The sequence below is a fragment of the Oryx dammah genome, unplaced genomic scaffold, assembly GCF_014754425.2.
Source record: "Oryx dammah isolate SB20612 unplaced genomic scaffold, SCBI_Odam_1.1 HiC_scaffold_4, whole genome shotgun sequence".
Lineage (NCBI taxonomy): Eukaryota > Metazoa > Chordata > Mammalia > Artiodactyla > Bovidae > Oryx > Oryx dammah.
The window spans coordinates 13,047,934-13,072,605 of NW_024070188.1; the positions used below are offsets into that span (position 1 = coordinate 13,047,934).

At 40.6% G+C, this 24,672-nt stretch overlaps 1 protein-coding gene across 2 annotated transcripts in view; it reads right to left on the reverse strand.

Annotated features, from left to right (window-relative positions):
- The window catches only part of NCOA7 (nuclear receptor coactivator 7), a 160,924-nt gene that overhangs the window by 114,704 nt on the left and 21,548 nt on the right, over window positions 1–24,672 (reverse strand). For both annotated transcript variants that reach the window (XM_040238989.1, XM_040238988.1), the window contains exon 2: window positions 21,683–21,793. In XM_040238989.1, coding sequence (XP_040094923.1) covers window positions 21,683–21,732 — 50 coding nt within the window. In that variant the 5' untranslated portion in view covers window positions 21,733–21,793. The remainder of the gene's footprint in view (window positions 1–21,682; window positions 21,794–24,672) is intronic.

A 24,672-nucleotide genomic window follows, 5' to 3' on the forward strand; every position in this document is an offset into this window, starting at 1 on the left:
CTTAGCAGCAGCAGCAGCAGCAGCAGTGATTTCAGACACAGAGCTATGTGTTTTCTGGGTACTTGATTTCCACAGTTAAAGCCAAATAGTTTTTGCTTATTAAAAAACAAAAATAAACCACCCACATGTCCCTTTCAATACTGTCTTACTATGTATCAAAGTATATCTTATTTTTAAAGACTCTCCATGGTTTCTCAATAATCTGCTTACCAAATATATTTGTATGCATTATGATTTTTTAAAAACAATGAAAATGTCACAGCTTAACTTGCCAGTTTTTTCTCTTTAAAGGGCCATTATTATTTCTCAGAGGAAGCAACTTTGTGGAATCACCAAAAAGGAAGGAAGAAAGAGAGGGAAAGAGGCCTTACCGAAGCTAGCAATAACTTTATAATTTCTCTGCAAGAAGGACTGAGGAGCAGAACTGAACTTTGGAAGAGTTAAGGAAGACTTAGGGAGTTGTCTTGGACTTCTCTGATGGCTCAGATGGTAAAGAATCTGCCTGCAATGCAGGAGACCCAGGTTCAGTCCCTGGGTTGGGAAGATCCTCTGGAGAAGGGCATAGCAACCCAAAGTATTCTTACCTGGAGAATCTCATGGACAGAGGAGCCTGGCAGGCTGCAGCCCATGGGGTCAGAAGGAGTCAGACACAATGGAGTGACTAACACTTCCACTTTTCACTTTTGTGAAAAGTTGCACAAAAGTGGAGTTGCCTTAAAGTTGCACCTGCTAAGCAGGCAGACTCCTTCTGTCAGGACTGCAGGTTTATTCGGGTGGCACGGGGGCGTGCTGAATGGTGGAGGGTACTGAAGCCCCCCTGAGCAGCTCCTGCCTCCAGCCTCACACAAAAGACCTGCCCCCCTTATTCCTTTCAAACGTTTTAGCTGTCTGCCTACACAACAAAAATTTTTATGTGTCTGCGTGTGATCACACTTGTCTTTCCTTGGTTTCTGCATTTTGCTTAACTTATCACTTTCTCCACAATGAGGTCAAACTATGAGACTCACTTAAATTTATGACCTCAAATTATTAACAAGTCACTGAATTTCTAGGACCAACCAATTCACTCTATAGTAACAAAGATGGGAGCAAAATTTTATCTTGAAAAAATTAATTTGCTTCATTAATTTGTAGAAGTTGGAAAATCATTTACATGAGATGTGAGCAAGAAAGTTATTCAGTGGCTCCACACAGAAGCAAAACTCTAGTAAGAGAATTTTGGTGGGCAGAACATGCGGCGGGGCGGGGCGCGGGGGAGCAGGCTCAGAGGCTGTGCCACGTGGGAGACACAGGGTGATGACGTCACACAGGTGCGAGAGCCGGACCGGCCTGACTACAGGAAAACAACAGAAGCTGCTGAGATGCTAGCTGTCCTTCAGGAGTCCTGCCAAAGAACTCCCCACTCGGAACAGCACTTTCCCAGCAGATAAACTTAGTGCATTATTTCACTGTAACTGGTTGTGAATTTTGAGCAGTCCATCAGCCACAGCTGATTTTAAAAACTCAACTTCTAATCAGAAAGAGAATAACAAATACCATACGATAGTACCACTTACATGTGGAATCTAAAATACAACACAAATGAACATATCTAAGAAACAGAAACAGATTCACAGACACAGAGAGCAGACTTGTGGTTGCCCAGAGGGTATGGGGTAGGAGGAAGGATTGGGAGTTTGGAATTAGCAGATGCAAGCTAGTATATACAGAATGGATAAGCAACAAGGTCCTACTGTATAGCACAGGGAGCTATATTCAATATCGTGTAATAAACCACAAAGGGAAAAAACTTATGAAAAAGAATACATATATGTATAGATGAGTCACGTGGCTGTACAGCAGAAAGTAGCACCACACTGTAAACCAACTATGTGCCAATAAAATTTTAAATATTAAAAAAATTAAAAACTCAACTTGTGAGCAGCTTTGGTACACTAGACCCTCACGGACCATAAATGAAGCCTCTTAACTGACCAATGACAAAGGGGACTTGTTAAAAGCAATGGTTTGTGGGCTTATTCTTCCTCTTCAGAAAGCAACTTCAATCCTTCATTAGCATTACTAATGAATTAGTAAACAATTTCTTATCTAGCAAGTAATAAATTAATTCAGTGCTTGCTTTACTGATTGCTATAATAGTTAAAAGACAAAGAGTAAAGCACTTGGAAGCAACCAAAAATCGACCAGGCTGGGTTAGTTAGGACAAAAATGGCAGAGATCCTCCTAACACTTATTAAAACCATCAGTCAGGATGAACTTGTCCAGACACATGGTCAAGGGACTCATCTACAATGGGAAAAATCCTGAAACAATTGTCAAGTGACTTGGAAGTTCTGGGGAGGAATCTTGTGAATTTGGATCTTCAGCAATGTTTTCTCCTTACCTTTCAGCTGAAGATTGTGACTGTAACTCAAAAGGAAGATATTGAAGTATACAGTTAGATACTGATGCAACTGATGTAAGGAAATCTCTCCCAGTGTCCCAGGCACACGCAACCCCAGGCACATTCACGTGACCAAGCACCTGCAAGGGTTTCCACCCTCACTCTCTCCTTCTGGCGTCTGAAGACAGCCCCACGTCACCTTTTTGAGGATGATACTCTGGCTCTTTTGAGCAGTCACTTCTTCTGCCTCACACTCAGAACACTTGACAGTCACATTGCTTCCAGTATTATTCCATTGTTACTACTTTACAAGCATCCTGTTATTACACTAGATCGTGCATTCCTACAAATGTCTGCTGAGGGAAAGGACAGATGAGTGTGATTTCAAGGCCAGAGTCTAAAAGGGAAATGGCTCAAGAAGCGTATGCTCTTTCAAAACAAATTCTGCCAACTCTACCACGGATGAGCCTGTTGAAGAAGCAAAGCAAACAGCATCTCCAGAAACAAATGCTTCCTGATGAACCCATGTTTTCAATGGACGTAAATAAAGGATGCAGAAAGGCACATAACGAAACTCAAACAAAAGCAAAAAGCAAATGACAGAAACCCATGAGACCAACGATGGACAGCCGAAGATCAGAGTTTACTGAAGTTTGTAAACAATGCACAGGAGAAAGTAACAGGAAAATTTCAGGGATGTTGAGGGGGTGAAGAGACAAGAAGTAATAAGCCCACTGCCTATGGCACCCTGAATGAAGTTATAAGAGAGAGAAATAGATCTAGTTCAATCCTAATCTGCAGCTCTATCAAACAGACCAAGTATAAAATTAAAAAGCATAGAGCACCCATGGCTAACGAAAAAATGAAACCCAGGATGAAGTCTCTAGCCCTATAAGCAGTAACTCCTTGAGTAGTAAAACTACCACTAGTAATCACTGAAGAATCATGGAGAAAGATTAGGGGGAAAAAAAAAAAAAAGATCCTGGTTTAAAAAAGGAACAAAACAGATTCTAGAAATGACACAATAAAAGCAGCTTGATACCCACTCCCAGAAAAATAAACTGACAGATGTTAGACAAATCATTTGGGATTACTTAAAGATGAATTATTGGCTACTGGGAGACACCATGGGTATGCTAAAATGAATGAATATGAACTAAAATAATTCTCTCTTTAATAGGCTGCTAGATTTGGCATATTGATGCTCATGTCACAGGAGGCAATATAACAAGTTTTCACTTAGGCTCTTGAAAATGTCTGTGGCTAGTTTCTTATTAATGAAAGTAGGATGGAAAGAGCTGAGCTAGAGATTTTGGTTAAGTGAACTGAGAGAAAATTGAGTCACAGCAAGTTTAAAGACTTAAAGATAATTATTTAACTACTAATAGTACAAATATGCCATAATGCATACAGCTCTCCAATTCAGCATTTTTATCAACTATGTGGATAAGGACATAGCAAGCCTGTTGTTCAGCCTGTATAATTTGACCCAAGCTAGAAATGGCAACCCACTCCAGTGTTCTTGCCTGGAGAATCCCAGGGATGGGGAGCCTGGTGAGCTGCCATCTAAGGGGTCACACAGAGTCGGACACAACTGAAGTGACTTAGCAGCAGCAGCAGCAGCAGAATGGACAGCAAATATGTTTGATGTTAAAAATCAGGCTTCAAACTTTCAGTAAAATTGGAATAATGGATGGAAAACAAGATAAAATTAAAATTCTAATTCACAAGGAAAACACTCTTTTCCCTTAGTGTGAATGACTGTCAATAAATTAATGAAGTATACCACTGTATTAACAAAAGTATAACAAGTAATATTTCTTCAAATATATGAATCAAAACCATACCAAGATAGTGAAGAATCTGAAAACTATTTTAAGTGAGTATACTTAGAAACAGGATAGTCAGCCTGAAAAAGAGAAGGTTCAGAGAGAATATGACGTTATCTTCAAATACATACAATGATAATAAATGAAAGAGGGATTTGATTTATTTTGTGTGGATCCTAAGTAACTGGCAAAGAGTAAAATAAGTTAAAGGTAGCAGGAGGAAAGAAATTATAAAAATCAGAGCAGAAATAAATGAAAAAGAAATGAAGGAGACAATAACAAAGGTCAATAAAATAAAAGCTGGTTCTTTGAAAAGATAAATGAAATTGACAAGCCCTTAGCCATACTCATCAAAAAAAAAAAAAAAAGAGAGAGAGAGAGAAGGAGGACTCAAATCAATAAAATGAGTAATGAAAAAGAAGTTACAACAGACAATGCAGAAATACAAAGGATCATAAGAAACTACTATGAGCAACTATATGCCATAAAATGGACAACCTCAAAGAAATGGACAAATTCTTAGAAAACTATATCCTTCCAAAATGGAACAGGAAAAGACAGAAAATATGAACAGACTAATCACAGGCACAGAAATCGAAGCTGTGATAAAAAAATATTTCAACAAACAAAAGCCCAGGGCTAGATGACCTCACAGGTGAATTCTACCAAAAGTTCAGAGAAGAGTTACCACTCTCCTGCTCAAACTCTTCCAGAAAATTGCAGACAAAAGAAAACCCTTGAACTCATTCTATGAGGCCACCATCACCCTGACATCAAAACCAGACAAAGATGCCACCAAAAAAAGAAAATTACAGGCCAATGTCACTGATGAACAGATGCAAAAATCCTCAAAAAATTCTAGCAAACAGAATCCAACAACACATTAAAAGGATCATACACCATGATCAAGTGGGCTTTATCCCAGGGAAGCAAGGATTCTTCAATATATACAAATCAATAAATGTGATATACCATATTAACAAACTGAAAGACAAAAACCATATGATCACCCTAACAGGTGCAGAGGAAGATTTCAACAAAATTCAACACCCATTTATGATAAGTCTCCAGAAAGTAGGCATAGAAGGAACCTACCTCAACATAATAAAGGCCATATATGACAACCCAGATCAGGAAGACCCCCTGAAGAAGGAAATGGTAAGCCCCTCCAGTACTCTTCCCTGGGAAATCCCATGGACGGAGGAGCCTGGTGGGCTACAGTCCACGGGGTCGCAAAGAGAGGACACGCCTGAGCGACTGAGTGAGCACTCAGTCTTACCTGGCCTTCCCAGGTGGCTCAGTGGTAGAATCCACCCACCAGTGCTGGAGACATGGGTTTGATTCCTGGGTCGGAAAGATGCCCTGGAGGAGGAAAATGGCAAGCCACTCCAGTATTCTTGCCCAGGAAATCCCACGGGCTATGGTCCATGAGGTCGTGAAGAGTCAGACACAACTGAGCACACACACACACACAACAAACCCACAGCAAATACTCATCTCAGTGGTGAAAAACTGAAAGCATTCCCCTACGATCTGAAAGGAAATACATTTTAACTAAAAATTTAAAAGCAACTGTCTACTAACAAGAGCTTTTTAAACAAGAAACATCCTTAGGAGTCCCTGGAACATGCCTCTGACTGGGAAAGCTCAAATCCAGGCTGGAAAAGGCCAATTTGTTGGATGAAGTGGAGTTTCCGGCCATGGTGTGGTAGCCCAGATGACTTCTGTATTTCAACTAAAAGATTTTATGTTTCTGAAGTTAGTTATGGTGCCTGTGTTAAGAGGAGGAACGGAGGAAGAAAATGAGATATCAAGATAACTCTCAATCACTTCTTTCAAGTCTCCAGAACATTACCAAGTTACTATATAACCTGGTGCTTCTACATCTCAAACCTATTCAGAGAGGGACTGAAGATTCTTATATGATGTGCCTATAAAATTCAGTTGTTATGAAACTGTGCACTAAAAGAAAGTCATGGAGGGGCTTTCCTGGTGGTTCAGTGGTAAAGAATCTGCCTGGCGATGCAGGAGACATGGGTTCTATTCCTGGTCCAGGAGGATCCCACATGCCTGGAGGAACTAAGCCTCTGGGCCAAAACTGTTGAGCCTGTGCTCTAGGCCCCGGGAGCCATAACTCCTGAGTCCACCATACCCCAACTATTGAAGCCTGCTTGCCTAGAGCCCCAGGCTCCGCAGCAAGAGAAGCCATTGCAATTAAAAGCCTGTGTGTGGAAACTAGAGAAAAGCTGTATACCAAGGAAGAACGAAATTAACTAACTAAATACATGAATAAAATTATTTTTTAAAAACAGAAAGCCATGGAGACACTCATTAGATTTCTGAATGCAGGAAAAATAAATTTACCAGCTATTATCCAAGTTGTGCCCATCTTTGCAGGCGATGTTTTCTTGGTATCTCTAATTTTCTTGAAGAGATCTCTAGTCTTTCTCATTCTATTGTTTTCCTCTATTTCTTTGCATTGTTCACTTAAGAAGCCTTTCTCATCTCTCCTTCGTATTCTCTGGAACTCTGCCTTCAGTTGGGTATATCTTTCCCTTTCTTTTTGCCTTTTGCTTCTCTTCTTTTTTTTTACCTATTTGTAAGTCCGTCTCAGACAACCACTTTGCCTTCTTGCATTTCCTTTTCTTGGGGATAATTTTGGTCACCACCTTGTGTACCATGTATGAACTTCCACCCACAATTCTTCAAGTACTTGTCTACCAGAACTAATGCCCTGAATCTGACAGAAGCAGAAGAGATTAAGAAGCAGTGGCAAGAATACACACTTCTAACAACAAAGCTAGTGGACGTGATGGAAATCCAGCTGACCTATTTCAAATCCTAAAAGATGATGCTGTGAAAGTGCTACATTCAATACGCCAGCAAATTTGGAACACTCAGCAGTGGCCACAGGATTGGAAAAGGTCAGTTTTAATTCCAATCTCAAAGAAAGGCAATGCCAAATAATTTTCAAACTACTGTTTGAACTTATTGCACTCATTTCACATCTTAGCAAGATTATGTTCAAAATCCTTCAAGTTAGGCCTCAGCAGTATGTGAACCAAGAACTTCCAGATATACAAGCTGGGTTTAGAAAAGGCAGAGGAATCAGAGATTAAATTGCCAGCATCCAATGGATCACAGAAGAAGCAAGGGAATTCCAAAAACAATCTATTTCTGCTTCATGGACTATGCTAAAGCCTTTGACTATGTGGATCACAACAAACAATGGAAAATTCTTAAAGAGATGAGAATATCAGACTACCTTACCTGCCTCCTGAGAAGCCTATATGCAGGATAAGAAGCAACAGTTAAAACTGGACATGGAACAATGAATTGGTTCAAAATTGGGAAAGGAGTATGTCAAGGCTGTATACTATCACCCTGATTATCTAATTTATATGCAGAGCACATCATGAGAAATGCCAGGCTGGATGAAGCACAAGCTGGAATTCAGACTGCAGGGAGAAATATCAATAACCTCAGATATGCAGATGACACCACCCTTATGGCAGAAAGTGAAGAGGAAATAAAGAGCCTCTTGATGAGGGTGAAAGAGGAGAGTGAAAAACCTAGCTTAAACTTAACATTCAAAAAACTAAGATCATAGCATCGGTTCCCATCACTTCATGACAAATAGATGGGGAAAAATGGAAACAGTGACAAATTTTATTTTTTGGACTCCGAAATCTCTGTGTATGGTCACGAATTTAAAAGGCATTTGCTCTTTGGAAGAAAAACTATGACAAATCTAGACATTGTATTAAAAATCAGAGACATTACATTGCCAACAAAGATCTGTTTAGTCAAAGCTATAGTTTTTCCAGTAGTCATGTATGAATGTTAAGAGTTGGATTGTAAGGAAGGATTGAGCACCAAGAAACTGATGCTTTTGAACTGTCATGCTGGAGAAGACTCTTGAGAATCCCTTGGTCAGCAAGGAGATCAAACCAGTCAATCCTACACAAAATCAATCCTGAATACTCATTGGAAGGACTGATGCTAAAGTTGAAGCTCAAATACTCTGGCCACCTGATGCAAAGAGCTGACTCACTGGAAAAGACCCTGATGCTGGGAAAGATTGGAGGCTGGAGGAGAAGGGGATGACGGAGGATGAGATGATTGGATGGCGTCACTGACTCAATGGACATGAGTTTGAGCAAACTCTGGGAGACAGCGAAGGACAGGAAAGCCTGGTGTGCTGCAGTCCATGGGGTTGCAAAGAGTTGAACATGACTGAGTGACCGAACAACAGCAACAACAAATAAAGTCTACTTTTGATTAGGGGAAAGAACTAGTCAGAAAATATGGAAACCAAATTCAAAGTAGAGAAAGATTTTCCTATGTGTTAAAAATAAACAGGAAGAAGGTAAAGATTACATAGATTAGGTTTATAACTCAACCAGCTTTATAATTTTAAGTTTTCAATGACCTGTTAAGACAGTGCAAATTGCACTTAAAGGTAAATATGTGTGTTTATAACTCTCTTAATTTTAAAAATCCATATACTCGCAGAAAAGTTATGTTTTCATATACCTAATGTGTACACATTGCACACTTTTCCATTTTAACCGCATCTACTCTTATGAAAGAAAAATATCTTGAAATCCTGATTATAGAAGCTCAGAGTTATGGTTAAAAGAAATTAAATTTCTCTCGTTATCTAGTAAAAGCAGTTGATTTAGCAAAGTAAAAGGAAATACCTCCTACTTAAAAAAAAATGATGGAGCCATTGAAATGGAGATGGCTCATTCCCTAATGACCTCACCAGCATCTGCTTCAATTACCTTCTGAAAATGAAATAACCAAATTACTGTTCAGCTTTCTGCTGTGCTAACAAAATTAACCTGAAATATCAAAATTCACCTGCTTTAAATTATACATTACACAACTTCTAAACCAAAACCTCTTCAAATGGTAAAGAACACGAACCAAGGTTGTCATAATCAACAGTAACATTCTCACATGCACAGGAAAAATTAATGGAAAGATTAACAACTTAAAGCATCCACAACAGGAATTATATTCAAATCATGCCACCTATTCAAAAGCAGGATCAATCCATTTTGAAACTAGTCCTCTTTATACAACAGATGTGCTCTTGGACATGTGTGTATAAACTGTATTTAAATGCCATAGAGTGATTTAGAAATAGAACTAGGGTTCATGGTTGTTTTTTCCCCTAAGTATAGAAAAGAATATTTTAAGCATGAATAACTGGCCTCTAATTAACTGTTTCCTATGTTCCCAGGTTCATATTTTGGCTATCTAGTTTGTCCAGTATTCCATAAGTACATTGGTAAATACTACTTTTAAATTTTGATGCAATCCATAGCCTTATTTTCTGGTTCCTCTATATGCACATCACACTCTCAGTTCATACCTAAAGAAACCTTGTCTCAAAACTAGAAAGCTACATTTCTCATTTCAGTACATGATATACCCACCTCAAAGTCATCTTTACATGGTTCAAGTGAAATCAACTGCATGGTTCTAGCAGCAAAACCATTAAGAACAGCCCTCCTTCATGCTTGCCACCACCTTCTCCCTCAGCAGATGCTAGACCATGTCTTGCTTGGGCAAGAGATCCAGGAGGTTCCCCAATTCAACTAGCATCTTCCTTTCTCATCCCTGGGACACTCTGATTCAGGCTCCGTGGTGTTGATTCATCTGTCTGCTTTATTTGGTGCTGAGTCACATCTGCAAACCATAGGCCACCCTACGTCTTGCTCAGTCTCTTTAAATCTGGCCCATTATCCTTTTCAATACTGTTTTCATCTACATGTGAGAAGCAAAAAGCTAAAACAAGTAGGCAGGCCCAGCGCACGTTCGCTGGTATAACTCAAAAATGGGTACAGAAAAAAAAAAAAAGGGACATTAACCATTTTGCTTATGCAAACTTTATTTAAAATGGTACATGAAGGAAGAGGGAAGTAAAAATGCACGAACAGGGGCTTCCCTGCTGGCTCAGTGGTAAAGAACCTGCCTGCTAATGCAGGAGACAAGGGTTTGATCCCTGGTCCGGGAAGATCCCACATGCTGCAAAGCAACTAGGCCCATGCGCCACAACTACTGAGCCTGTGCTCTGGAGCCCAGGGGCCCCAGCTGTTAAGCTCATGTGCCCGAGAGCCCAAGGTCTGCAACAAGGGAAGCGACTGCAACTGGAGAGAAGCCTCTGCTCACTGCAACTAGAGAAAGCCCACCCAGCAACGAAGGTCCAGCACAGCCGAAAGAGAAATAAAGCAATTAATTTTAAAAGTTTTTGAAAAAAATGTATGAACACATACATGTCCTGTGGCATAAGCACCAGGTCACTGCCTCTAGAACAAAAGTAACCAAGACTTTCACCTGTTAGGGCCGCCAACTCTGAATCAAGAGAAGAAATCATAGGGGAATCCTTGATATACGCCCCAAATGTAGAGGAAGTTCAGGAGCTTGCTGACTTTTTCATTGGTATGTAGGGACTTGCAAAGTTTCCTTGAAAGCACAGAGATTTCCTAGCTTGTTCCAACGTTCCTAGTAATTCCTTTACAGTGGAAAGCAGAAAATATCAGTTTTAATTAATTACTGTATCACCTAGATCAGTGAGTCCTACCTATCTTTATATGGGTAACTGATAAGGTTCTATAAAATTTAATTCAACATAGTTTAATGAAGAATAAAACATAATAATTAAGAACATCGTCTGTGAGGTCAGGCATACCAGGGCTGCGTCCCAGATCTCATCATTACGTGACCCTGGGTCAATTACATAACATCTGTGATACCGTTTAGCATCTTTGTCTGTAATCAGGATACTAACAGAGCAATTATGAGACTAGAGGAGAACACAAATCAGTCTCTGTTCTGTAGTACCTGTTGGTCATCATTCACAGTGAATGACTGTTAGGAGTAGGACATGAACCTACACCCTGTGAGGAATATAAAAATGAAAAAGAACTGACAATAAATAACACAAGCAAATAAGGCAGAGAAGATGAGACTGCTACTGAGTGAGTGAGTGAAGTCGCTCAGTCGTGTCCGACTCTTTGCAACCCCATGGACTGTAGCCTACAGAGCTCCTCTGTCCATGGGATTTTCCAGGCAATAGTACTGGAGTGGACTGCCATTTCCTTCTCCAGGGGATCTTCCCAACCCGGGGATCGAACCCGGGTCTCCCTCATTGTAGACAGACGCTTTATCATCTGAGCCACCAGGGAAGTAAAAAAAAAAAAAAGAAAGAAAGAAAGAAAAAGAACTGACAATAAATAACACAAGCAAATAAGGCAGAGAAGATGAGAGTGTATCCAAAGACGAATGGTATTCAGGGCCCCAAGAGAAGGAATTAGGAAGCCTAGCAATGCCTTGAGTCAAATGGCAAGGGAGGGTACATCTAGTTATGTGTGTGGGTAGTGGTGAAGGATTAGATGAAACAGGAAAGGCCTCAAGGAGATAATTAAAGATGGGGTTGCCAGAGTGATGGGTTTGACGTCACTGTAAATAAAAAGTGGATCGTAAAGACTAGCTCTTTGCACATTGAAAGCAGAGGTTTGAGGAGGCAAAGAGTAAGAAATGTACAGAAAATCAAAATAAGAGATTCAGACAGAAAGATAGGAATGAGCCATTTTGTTCAGAACCTCAAATCCAAGAGAAGACTGGGATCGGGAAGTGACATATCTGAAGTGGGCCTTGGAGAGACTAAACTGGGAGGGTGTGTAGGAGGGTGTGCAATCAGCATCTGACTTAGGAGCTAGAGGGGGTGAGGACTGTAGAAATTTGCAGATAGGAATTTGAGGGGGAAAGAAAGGAAAACTTCTACCGACATCAATGACAGCTGGATTATAAGCGTAAGTGGTGAACTTCCTGAGCTGTGAGCACAGAGTATTTTCTAGTGCAGGACTCAATTTCCTCTTGTGGAAGAGTTGTTGTACCAACAGCAATTTGTTGTTGTTAGTCACTCAGTCATGTCCGACTCTTTGCGACCCCATGGACTGCAGCACACCAGGCTTCCGTGTCCTTCACCAGTTCCCAGACCAACAGCAAGGAAAGGTTTCAAATGCATGTGACAAAAGTCTCTGGAGCCAGTAGTGACAAGTTTAAGTCCAAACTCAGGAGTCAGTTCCGCTGAAGTCTTTCTTGACTGTCAGCAACAACAGGCAAGGAGGGGGGCGGCTTAAATCATTTACTTTTCATGTGCTTTGGTCTTTCTGTATCTTTGAGTCCTGTCTTGGGTCTTTCACTGATAGCCATGACTAGAGCCTGGACAAGTTTCAAGGGACAGATAAACTCCCTGAAATGTACACCAAATTCATGCCTATATTATATGAATTCTTGCTCTTTCTCAATCTTTCATTTATTCATGTATTCCTTACTTAGGCAGTATAAGTTTATATTAAAATTCATTAGTGCTTATTTTTCAATAGAGCTTATTCCAAAGACTCCATGTATTTTAATTCAGTCAATCCTCTCAACAATCTTAAAAAATAGGTAACTACTATTATTATTCTCATTTAAGAGAAAAGAAAACTATACAACCCCACAGCTAGTAGTCTTACAGAGAAGAAATAACCCACAGGAGGCCCCAAAGCAAAAGCTGCATAAGCTTAGTTTCATCAGGTAGTTTTGCTAAATTACAGTTTCCGTGGGTCTCACTCCAGAATCTGGGACAGTCCAGATCAGCACAGGAATTTCAGGTTAAACAGGGACAAGCTTGTCATTTACCCTTAAAATTGGTTAGACCCATTACACTGCACTGTGGGAAAGCACATTTATATCATCACAAGCATTTCATGTACAGCTGTCTTTGAAAGTGACAGTGAAAGTGAAAGTCGCTCAGTCGTGTCCGACTCTCTGCGACCTCATGGAATAGTCTATGGAGTTCTCCAGGCCAGAATACTGGAGTGGGTAGCCGTTCCCCTCTCCAGGGGATCCTCCCAGCCCAGGGATTGAACCCAGGTCTCCCACATTGCAGGCAGATTCTTTACCAGCTGAGCCACCAGGGGAGCCCAAATTGGTTAGAACCATTACACTGCACTGTGGGAGAGCACATTTATATCATCACAAGCATTTTATGTACAGCTGTCTTTGAACAATTGCTTAATGTGTGTTAGATCAAAGAAATTTGTTTTTTGGGGAGGAAAAATAACTTCACTGCCAGTATACCAACCGCTGAAGAATTTTCTAAATCAATGAGTCATTGTTCAATATGGTACACAATAAAAAAAAAAATCTTTAAATTGAGATTCAACATAAACATCCTTATAAATATTTAAAACAAGATTTTCATGAAATAATATTTATTCTGACTACATACAACACACACTGATTATTTTCTATTCAGTCTAGCTCAGTCCTGACTGATCTTTTCTATTCTATTCCATTAAAACAAGGCTGGTTCCTATCCACTAAACTGATTTCACGATGCCCGATAGGTTGGTAACCTACAGCTTGAAAAGCAGTATTCTTCAATTAAATCAAGTCATTTTGCCTGTTCTTTAAAAATGAAGCAAAAAGCATTAGTCTGCTACTGGCTAAATGTTTATATGCTTTTTTTTAATCTTAAAAAAAAAAAAAAAGTTAATGATTTCCTGAAAGCATTAGCAGATCAAACTCGACTATGGCTGTTTTTCCCAGTAATGAATGACAAGCAATATGTAAATATTCCCTTAAGACCCACTTGCTCTGAATTCAAACCAAGAAAGTAGGAAACATGAGCCTTAAACAACATTACAGCTCACACAAGAAGTTAACTGGTAATTAGGAATATTTTCAAATAAGGCATATGCAGCTTTTTCACAGGAAATGATTTGAAAGGATTCTTAATTTTTTAAGGTTAGTAAAATTCTGACTACTGAAAAACGTAAGGTGATAAAAAAAATTAAGACTCACAAAACATTTATATCCTATATTAAAGAAGCTGTTTTAAATGAATACTCTCAATCTGTTGATTGGTCAAAAAATACTTAACACGTCACTGACTCAATGGACATGAGTTTGCGCAAGCTCTGGGAGATGGTAAAGGACAGGGAAACCTGGCGTGCTGCAGTCCATGGGGTTGCAGAGTTGGACACAACCGAGCAACTGAACAACAACAGATGTCAACCAATATTTAAGAAGGCATAAGGAAGGAAGAATGACCTACTGCTGAGTCCCTTCCCTCCAGATGGCCCATCTAGGGAGAGAAAGACTGTAAACACATAAACACAAATAGGAGCTAAGAACATCACACACAGGAGTGTTCTTGTGTAGGGCTATGGATCACTACAGGCATGTGTCCCCAGCAGCCCTCTAGGATGGTTCTTAGAAGCTGAAATCAGATACAGTTTCCAGTGAAGTCAAAGAGGATATCTACTTCCAAATCTATATACAACTTTTCCTACTTATCACAGTATGATGCTACAAATATGTTCTAATCCCCTGTCAGACAATGTAAAATGAACACTTAATGCAATTTAAACTGAAACAACACAGAATGAAGAAATCCAATCAGAGATACAGATGAAGCAGAGTGGGATACAGGGTCCAGACCATCCATTTAAAGGCTCAGTGACTGAAGGCAAGTTACTTAACCTTCAAACTATTGCTTCACCATCTGCATTTCTATCTACTCACACAATCATGGTAAGACTGAAGTGGGGGAATGCACCTGAAAGCACTTTATAAAGCACCACAATGCTATGATTATTAACTTTTATTAGAATCAGGAGGCACAGTAAATCTGAAAAGATATTAACCAAATATTCAGAAGGTTTAGAGTTAACACATACCAAGCACTTAAAATGGGTCTGTTCGCTTTTCATACACTAGCTCAAGTAAAGCCAGGAATATGATAATATCTGAATCCAACACCTGGTAATAATAATGTTTTTCCTCAAATCTGGGACATACTAAGGTTCTTCTCTAATGGCCCTTGGCCAGCAGGAAAAAAACAACCTAGAGACTGTTAATTAAAGGAAGGGCAAGAGTTCACATCACACCACTCCACCCACGTGGTGTATGCATTCTTAGCCCAGCTGTATCACAAACAGAGGGCTCTTTCCTAAGGTTCAAAGAGTGCTTCTGTGGGGCTGGAGCAGGGAGCACTCCCTGGTCCTCAGCAATGCTGCAGATCAACCAGCCAGACCCACCCAGGTGATGCTTTCCATTGAATCTTAGACTCTGAACTTGACCTAGAAGGCAAGCTGAGATCGTCTGTCCAAATGTTGCTCTGCATTCATTCCTATTATGGGCAACTCTTTTTTTAGACAAGGTGCAGTTCTGGGGTATAAACTGGATCACTGTAATGCACACACCTGACTTTCACAGGTTGGGTATACAGACTGTATGTTTCATATTGCCTTGCGTGGTTAATACTCTGACATTAACTGTATTATATGGATGGATAAAGTAGATCCCAGGTGGCACTAGATCCCACCTGCCAATGCAGGAGACACAAGAGACACGGGTTCGATCCCTGGGTTTGGAAGATCCCCTAGAGGAGGGCATGGCAACCCACTCCAGTATTCTTTCCTGGAGAATCCCATGGACAGGAGCCTAGTGGGCTACAGTTCATGGGGTCACCAGAGTTGGGGGGCATGGCAACCCACTCCAGTATTCTTCCCTGGTTTAATCCCATGGACAGAGGAGCCTAGTGGGCTACAGTTCATGGGGTCACCAGAGTTGGACTTGACTGAGTGACTGAGCACACAGCACAAAGTAAATAAGACATGGATTATGGGACGTCTTCAAGTTATAAACAAGTTGTTTTTAGAAAAGGTCACTTATAACGCAGATCTTTAGAATCCATGATGCATTTCTGCGTATTACAGTGGCATCAATTAATGTTAAGCTGCCAGGACTGCCCTCAGAAATCCATGCAGCCCATAATGTGAGTGGCAGCAGGTCAGGCACTTGTGTTCTATAGGTACCATTCTGCCACCAAGCTGCCACACAGCCCTGGGCAGCCCTGTTAGGACAAAACCAGGCTCAAACGCTGCCTCACCTGCCTGTTATGTAATCTCACTGAAGCTATTCAAACCCTGTCAGTCTAAATTTCCACAGCAGTCAAATCATATTTGGGGATGAACCACATACACAAAGAGCACAAAAGGAGCCTACACAAAAATCACTGGAAGGGCACTAAATTCTGCAAGGGCCAGATAATGTTAAAACAAGTGTGAAAGAAGGGAGCCCTGTGGCATGATTGGGAAGAAAAAAAAAAATACAAAATACCTGCCTTCTAACCAAGAGAGGAAGAAAGAGGGAGCAGAGACCACAAGGAATAATGATCACCCTGGAGACAGTACAGAAAGTATAACTTCCTTTAATAATGCAGTTTTTCGTTTGATTTCAAGACTTATGGAGCATCACAGAATTAATACCCACATATATAATATATGACTTGAGTATATACAAATTATTTGCAAAAATGTGGGAAAATGTTTTATGAATCATGTGATCAGGAATAAAAATTAGAACAAAATACTGAAGATGCTGAGAAACCAAGTGCGCCAGAGCCAGGAGATCCGCAAGCTCCTTAGGGCTCATCCAGAACAGATTTATCGAGTAGTGATGCTGATTCATGCTTCCATTTAGAGCTATGCAGCATATTTCAAGATAAAGAAAAGGAAGGATTGGGTGATCCTCCAGTAACTAGTTTCAACCCTAAACTACTAAAATGGGGTCTTTTAAATTTAACTTTGCTTTGATGTTAATTTCAGAAAGAAAGAGAACCATAAACAAAGGGGGTGGGTAAAGGATTATTGACTAAATACAATCAAACAATGTTTATGAAACCACAAGGTAAAATAGTGTACAAAAACACAGAGGCTATTTAACTACTCAGAAGGGTAAAGGGATAGGGGACGAGAGTTCAAAAGCAAGTTTTAGGATTTCTGATACATATTGTGGTAGCAGGCAGAAATCAGGGCAGATCTTGCTTTTGCTCTCCTCTGCAATGGCACCCCACTCCAGTCCTCTCGCCTGGAAAATCCCATGGACGGAGGCCTGGTGGGCTGCAGTCCATGGGGTCGCGACTGAGCGACTTCACTTTCACTTTTCACTTTCATGCATTGGAGAAGGAAATGGCAACCCACTCCAGTGTTCTTGCCTGGAGAATCCCAGGGACGGGGGAGCCTGGTGGTCTGCCGTCTATGGGGTCGCACAGAGTCGGACGTGACTGAAGCAACTTAGCAGCAGCAGTACACTAGCAGTGGAGAAGGCAATGGCAACCCACTCCAGCACTCTTGCCTGGAAAATCCCATGGATGGAGGAACCTGATAGGCTACAGTCCATGGGGTCGCAAAGATCTGGACATGACTGAGCGACTTCCCTTTCACTAGTAGACATTTGTGTCACGTGGTGTGGCCACATCACTGCGGCTGTACCCTCCGCCTGACTCTCTGACCTTCCCTAGAGATCTTGCTTGGAGCACTTGTAAATACATATGCTGGAGCAAACTGCTCTAGGTGGTCAGAAACTTGCTTTTGAGCAGATCCTGTTGGTAATTCCACTTTACGGAATTCTACGGTTTGTCAGAGGCAGTTGAAAAGATTTCTGAGTCTGGCTGCCTCTTTTCTGATAATAAAGTTTTCAGGTTTCTGCTTGTTTATTTGCTGTTTGCCTTTAAAGCTTGACCATTTGGGGCTACAAAAGCATCATAATAGCTAAAATGAAGGTTGAAACAGTTTAAACTGTTCCCTCTTTCATTTCCTAATAACTCATCACAGTGAATTACTATTTAATAGTACCGCTGACTGTTGGCCTTGTTCTGTTATTTCTATGCCTCTAGGATCACACCCCATTTTTAAATGTTTTTCTTTTCCACTGTTAGAATACTCTCCACAAGAGGTCAAGGCAAGCGTGACAATTAACTTTTGCATTTCTGAGTTGAAAAATACTAGGCTGTTCTTCCAGAAATTCTCAGTTTAAGGGGCTCCCCTGCCCCTGCGTCTTAGGAACACAACACTGTTAACCCTGAGCAGGTTGTTCATGAACCACAGTCACCTTTACTGTTGATATCAGTTTGGATGCAGCCTGAGAAGGCGCTACAGCTTGTGGAATCACTATTTACAGCATCCCTGGGCAAAAGGAAAAAAAGATTCTTGACCTAAAGTTACATCTTACATAAAAATTAACTCAAGATGGATAGCCAACTTAAGTATGAAACATAATACTATAAAATGTTTGGGGAAAAAATGAAAGAAAATCTTCAGGACCCAGGGCTGAGCAAAGAGTTGTTAGACTTAATGCCAAAAACACAATCCATAAAAGAAAAACCCAGTAAATTGAATCATTAAAGTTAAAATTGACAACTTTTGCTTTGCAAAAGACTCTGTTAACAAGCTGAAAGGAAAAGCCACACACTGAAAGTAAATACTGGCAAACTATTTATCAAAGGACTAGTATCTAAAAAGTATAAAGAACTCGCAGCACTAAACAATAAGAAAACAATCCAGTTAGAATATAGACAAAAGATAGGGAAAGACATTGTGCTGAAGAAGATGGACAGATGGCTAGAAAACACATGAAAAGACATTGTATCTCATTAGTCATTAAAGAAATGCAAATTGAAATCACAATGAGCTATCACTACATACCTCTCAGAATGGTTCAAATAAAAAAAGAGTGAGAATACCAAATGCTGATGAGGATGCCAAGAAACTGGATCATTTACACACTGCAGATAGGAAGGAATGGAAAATGGTATAGCCACTGTGAAAAAAGAGTACGGTGATTTCTTATAAAATTAAATGTACTTATCATTTGACTCAGACACTCCACTGAGCATTCATTTCAAATAAATTAAAACTGATATTCACAAAAAGAATCTTTTTTTACACAAATGATCCTAGCTTTATTTGTAATAGTTCCAAACTAGAAACAACCCAAATGTCCTTCAATGGGTGACTGGTTAAAAAACTGTAATACATCATGGAATACTACTCAGCAATAAAAAGGAAACATTATTACATGATTTTTACATAATACAATTATTATATAGTACAAGCAACATCTTGGGCAGATCTCAAGTGCTGTCATCTGAATGTCTGTGTATCTCCAAAATTCATATGTTGAAACTTAGTGCCCAATGTGATGGTATTTATTAGGAGATAGAGGCCTTCTGGATGTGACCAGGTCATGAGGGCAGAACTCTCATGAACTGGTGCCCTTATACAAGAAGCCGGAGAAAGCTCCTTGCCTCTTTTACCACATGGAAATCACACTGAGAAGACAGACATGATGGCTCCCTGATCTTGGACTTCCAGCCTCCCGAACTGTGAGAAACAACTTTTGTTGTTTATAAGCCGTTCAGTCTGTGGTGTTTTGTTACGCAGTACAACTGGACTAAGATATCAAGGGGACTGAACTACGTGAAAAGAAAACAATCTCAGAAGGTTAGCTACTGTACGATTCCATTCATGCAATATTTTTGAAATGACAAATTATAGAGATGGAGAACAGCAGTCATTGTCAAGAGTAATGGGCAGAAGGAAGAAGGTGAATATGGCTTCCAAAGGGTAGCACACGAAATCTTTTTGATGGAACTGTTCTGTCTCTTGATTGTGATGGTGGCCGCACAAATCTACACGTAATAAAACTGAACAGGACTAAAACATGCACACGCACCCATACACAAATGAATGCTTGCAAACCTTTGTGAAATCTGAATAAGGTTAGAAGATTGTATCAATGTTCATTTCCTGCTGCTGCTGCTGCTAAGTCACTTCAGTCGTGTCCGACTCTTAGCCACCCCATGGACTGCAGCCCACCAGGCTCCTCCCTCCATGGGATTTTCCAGGCAAGAGTATTGGAATGGGTTGCCATTGCCTTCTCCGGTCAATTTCCTAGTTGTGACATTTATCATACAATAATCATGTAAGGTGGGAAACTGAATGAAGGGTATAAGATATCATTCTATTATTTTTTAAAGCTACATGTGAATCTAAAATTATCTCAAACATTTTAAAAAAATCACTATATTGTTGTGTTTATTCTAAGTGTCCTGTCTTTCTATGGTTCACCCATTAGATGCCTGATTTCTTCCTTCCCTAAACAACCTTGTTACTCTCTGGGGTCCTAACAGTGGAAAACAATTCACTAAAATTGGTGGTTTAATTCTTGCTTTCCAAAAATTCTTATTCATGGTTTAGTATTACTAATTGAAACATGTCCCTTGGATATAAACCTATATTTGAAGACTGACTCTAACACTACATCAAATGGACAAAGTACTTATTTTCTGAGTTACCTCATTAATAAATGGGGGTAAAACCTATTTCATAAGTCTATTGTGAAGCTACATAAAACAGTAAGTAAAGTACTTGGCACAGAGTAGTTCCTTAAATGCTCATTCCCTTCATTTTCCCACTAACAATCTATCCAGACATAAAAATGTCAATAAAAAGTCTGGTTTTCAGTTTCCAAGACATTTGGAAAACAGGAAATGCATCTTCAACAAGCATGCTAGGAGTTGGGGATGTGGTGAGGCTGAATTGGTTCTTGAGAAATATTTCAGTTTAGGAGATAATAATCATCATTTTAAACCCATGTTCTCACTCTGAGCTTAAAAACAGTCCAACCATCAAAATGGTTTATGAATGTTCTAGTGTACCTTTCGGAGAAGGCAATGGCACCCCACTCCAGGACTGTTGCCTGGAAAACCCCATGGATGGAGAAGCCTGGTAGGCTGCAGTCCATGGGGTCGCTGAGGGTCAGACACGACTGAGTGACTTCACTTTGACTTTTCACTTTCGTGCATTGGAGAAGGAAATGGCAACCCACTCCAGTGTTCTTGCCTGGAGAACCCCAGGGACGGGGGAGCCTGGTGGGCTGCCGTCTCTGGGGTCACACAGAGTCAGACACGACTGAAGTGACTTAGCAGCAGCAGCAGTGTGCCTTTCATGTTATTATGAACAGTGACTGGCTGCCATACAGATGTCTCAATCTATCAATAGTAACCAATCATACAGTAGACTGTTTCCATTCAGATACCAACATATGTGTATACGCTGGATGAGTTCAAGCTTTAAAAATGACAGGGACTACAGTGATGTAATTTCATCCATTCCATTTACCTACAGAAATGGTTTTTAGTGATAGACACCCTACAAGGTAATAAACTTTAAATATGTCATAGGTTTTTAGTTATAGCTCAACTAATGAAGTTAAAGAACAGTAGGAACTAAGTACTTAGGATTTAAAATTCAATATAGCTTGCTAAACACAGGATTCTGAGCAGTCTACAGTGCGATGCATACAAACGGCTAGACTCTCTGAGCAGCACTGGCCTGAGAGAATTGTCAAAGATAGAAAGAGAAGAACCAAATGTTATTTCTCTAGTAAAAATAAGAAAAAGATGAAACAAAGTCCATCTAATTGTTCCTGGTTACGTGCTCTCTTTAGAAACAGTCAAACACACACACAAAAAAAGCCAAATGTCCTTAATACTTAAGGACAAAGTCCCCTCAATCATTTTTCAATACTGGTATAAATTTGCCAAACAAATGCTTACCGAGCAAAATAACTTTGTTTCCGTTCCTTCTTCTCTTCCTTGGTATCCATAATATGCGATCAAAAGTGCAAAATATTTGGAAAATTCCTTTTTAATCAATGAGTCATAACCCTGGTTAAAAAAAAAAAAAAAGAGTGACTGTAAATTAAGAAGTTCATTAATGGCCAATATGAAGAAAGAAGCAAAACAGAGCTACATGGCCCCAACAAATGAAAGCTAAACTTTAACCAGTACAGTCACATGAGTCATATATGAAATACAAGTGCCCCTGCAGGAAGTGGGGGGCAGAAAACTATAATTAGAATGGAGGTGTTAAAACAAAATGAAAAGTAGCTGGAAAAATAAGTTGAAGTATTTTCCTCATAATTAACAATTATTTCAAAGTGTGCTAAAGCAAAAACTGCTGACTTTGGAAGATTTTAGGCTGGATATGCAGAAGCTAATTTTTAAAAAAATCTTTGAATTCATAATCACTACTTTCAAGCCATTAATGATGAATATGTCTCATCTACAATGATGAAAAAAATGGATCACTTGGGTGTTTTACAAGAATGTTCTTCCTTTAAAAATAAAAATAACATCAGTGTTCTATTTTGGAAACATGCCAGCAAGTATCAATACCTCTCACTCGAGTGAATGTGGAAATGAAAGCACAAAGCCTCGGGAAGCTCTCCCTCAGAAAGGTTTTATATGCTTGCCTCTACCTCACTGTCTCACCCATGCAACTCTCACCTCTGCTTCCCAGGAGCAACCTGGTTCAAATCTATAATAAGAGGTTGTCTCCAGATCAGTCTTCCTTAAATACCACTCTCATCATGCCATGTCCCTGCTCAAAAATTCCCAAAGTCTACTTACTGCCTGGTGCACTAATCTAAGTTTTCTGCACAGCATTCGCCTTTCCTAAAATCTTGCCTTTTCACCCTGGATGAGTCTCAAAGTAAAAAAAAAAAAAAAATTTCATCAATCAAAATTATTTACTAATTTATATCAACTCCATAAAGAATTTATTTCACAATCCCTATTACAGGGAAGGTACTGTGATAAATGAGTGAAATGAATGAGTGAAACTTGCTCAGTTGTGTCCAGTTCTTTGCAACTCCATGGACTGTAACCCACCAGGTTCCTCCATCCATGGGATTCTTCAGACAAGAGTACAGGAGTGGGTTGCCATATCCTTCTCCAGGGGAGTCTTCTTGACCCAGGAACCGAACCCAGGTCTCCTACACTGCAGGCAGATTCTGAGCCACCAGGGAAGCCCCATAAGACATGAGACTTGCCCTAACGGTGTTCACTGTCTTGCAAGGGAGACACTTAGGATTTCAGCTCTGTGGGATACACACAGCTGTGGAGAAAGCACAGAGCCTAGAGGAAGAACACTGAGCCTTCCACAGGCCCACCCTACTGCAGGTCCACACACACCAAGATCTGAAGGATGAGCATGGGTTCCTAGTTAAAGGGCACAGCAAGCAGGTCTGGCTGAACAAAAGCAACATGGAGACACAGTCTCTCTCTGCTGCTCCAGGACCAAATGTGAAGCAGGAGAGTGGTGGGAGCTGAGGATGAAGACATGGACAGGATTAGGGTCATGGAGACCTTTCATGTCATGCGAAGAGCTGGAACTTTATCCTCACTGCCCACTATGCGCTGCCTGTCCTTCCCGGCACCTCTGCCAGCACCTTGTCACCAAGGGCTCAGGCTGACCCCACAGCCGCCCTCCTGACAGACATTGCCGCAGGGAGGGAGGGCGTGTAACACCCACAGGTTACAGAGAATGGACTTCAGAGGGCTGACAAGAGGGTGAACAGACTCTGCTCGAAGATATCACGGTGGACTTCCCTAAAGGTCCAGTGGTTAAGAATCTGCCTGCCAATGCAGGGGACACAGGTTTGATCCCTGGTCTGGGAAGATTCCACTTGCTATAGGGCAACTAAGCCCGTGTGTCACGACTATTGAAGCCTGAGCACCCTAGAACCTATGCTTTGCAACAAGAGTAGCCCCCGCAGTAAGAAGCCCGCACACAGCCATGAAGAGTAGCCCCTGCTTGATGCAACTAGAGAAAGCCCACACACAGCAATGAAGACCTAGCACAGCCATAAATAAATTTTAAAGATGATAATAATACATGATTTTCTTAAAGAAGATATCACAGTCTAACTAGTTGAGAGAGGGCCCACACTTAGGCCAATAGTATTTACACAGAAAGAGGAGGCATGAGTTCAAGACATATTAAGGAGGCAAATGAGTCCAAATTTGGTGAAGCACTCCATGAAGACAACATGGGACAGGAAGGAATGATGAATGCCTTCCAAGTTTCTGCCTCAGGGGCTGGATAGACTGTGATACCACAGATAAGATACGATCTACAGGAAAAGGGCAGGCACTTGGCGGGGTGCGGGAGCAGAAACAGATGAAAGATCAGTTTTGGGCACGCTGCCTCTGAGTACCCACGGGACTGTTAGCTGGAGACACTCACCAGATGTTAGATTTCATAAAGCACAAGAGTGCAGAGAGGGCTAGAGAAAAAGATTGAGAAATTAACAGCATATGGTTGTACTTGAGGAAAAGAAAAAGCAATACGATGATAACACCCTGCACATACGACAGCTAATGAAGGACACAGGCTCCACTCTGACTAGTTCATCTCTGAATCCCTGACGCAGGGCTGCCCTCAAGGGATTTGCCAACCAGTAAGAAATAAATGGGGCTTCCCTGGTGGCTCAGAGGTTAAAGTGTTTGCCTGCAAGGCGGGAGACCCGGGTTCAATCCCTGGGTCTGGACAGCTAGTAACTTAGAGCTGTCCAAAAATAACACCAAGAATCCAGACAACAGGACACAAAGTTCAACTCTGAGGTAACAAAGTACCCTTTTCAGGAGGGAGAGGATTTCAACAGGTAAAGAGGGAAAAGAGAAAGGATTTCAGGAAGAGGGAGTGGCCAAGCGTGAAGTCTGGACACGAAAGGGCAGAGTGGCCAGGGCAGGGAAAGAAAGCC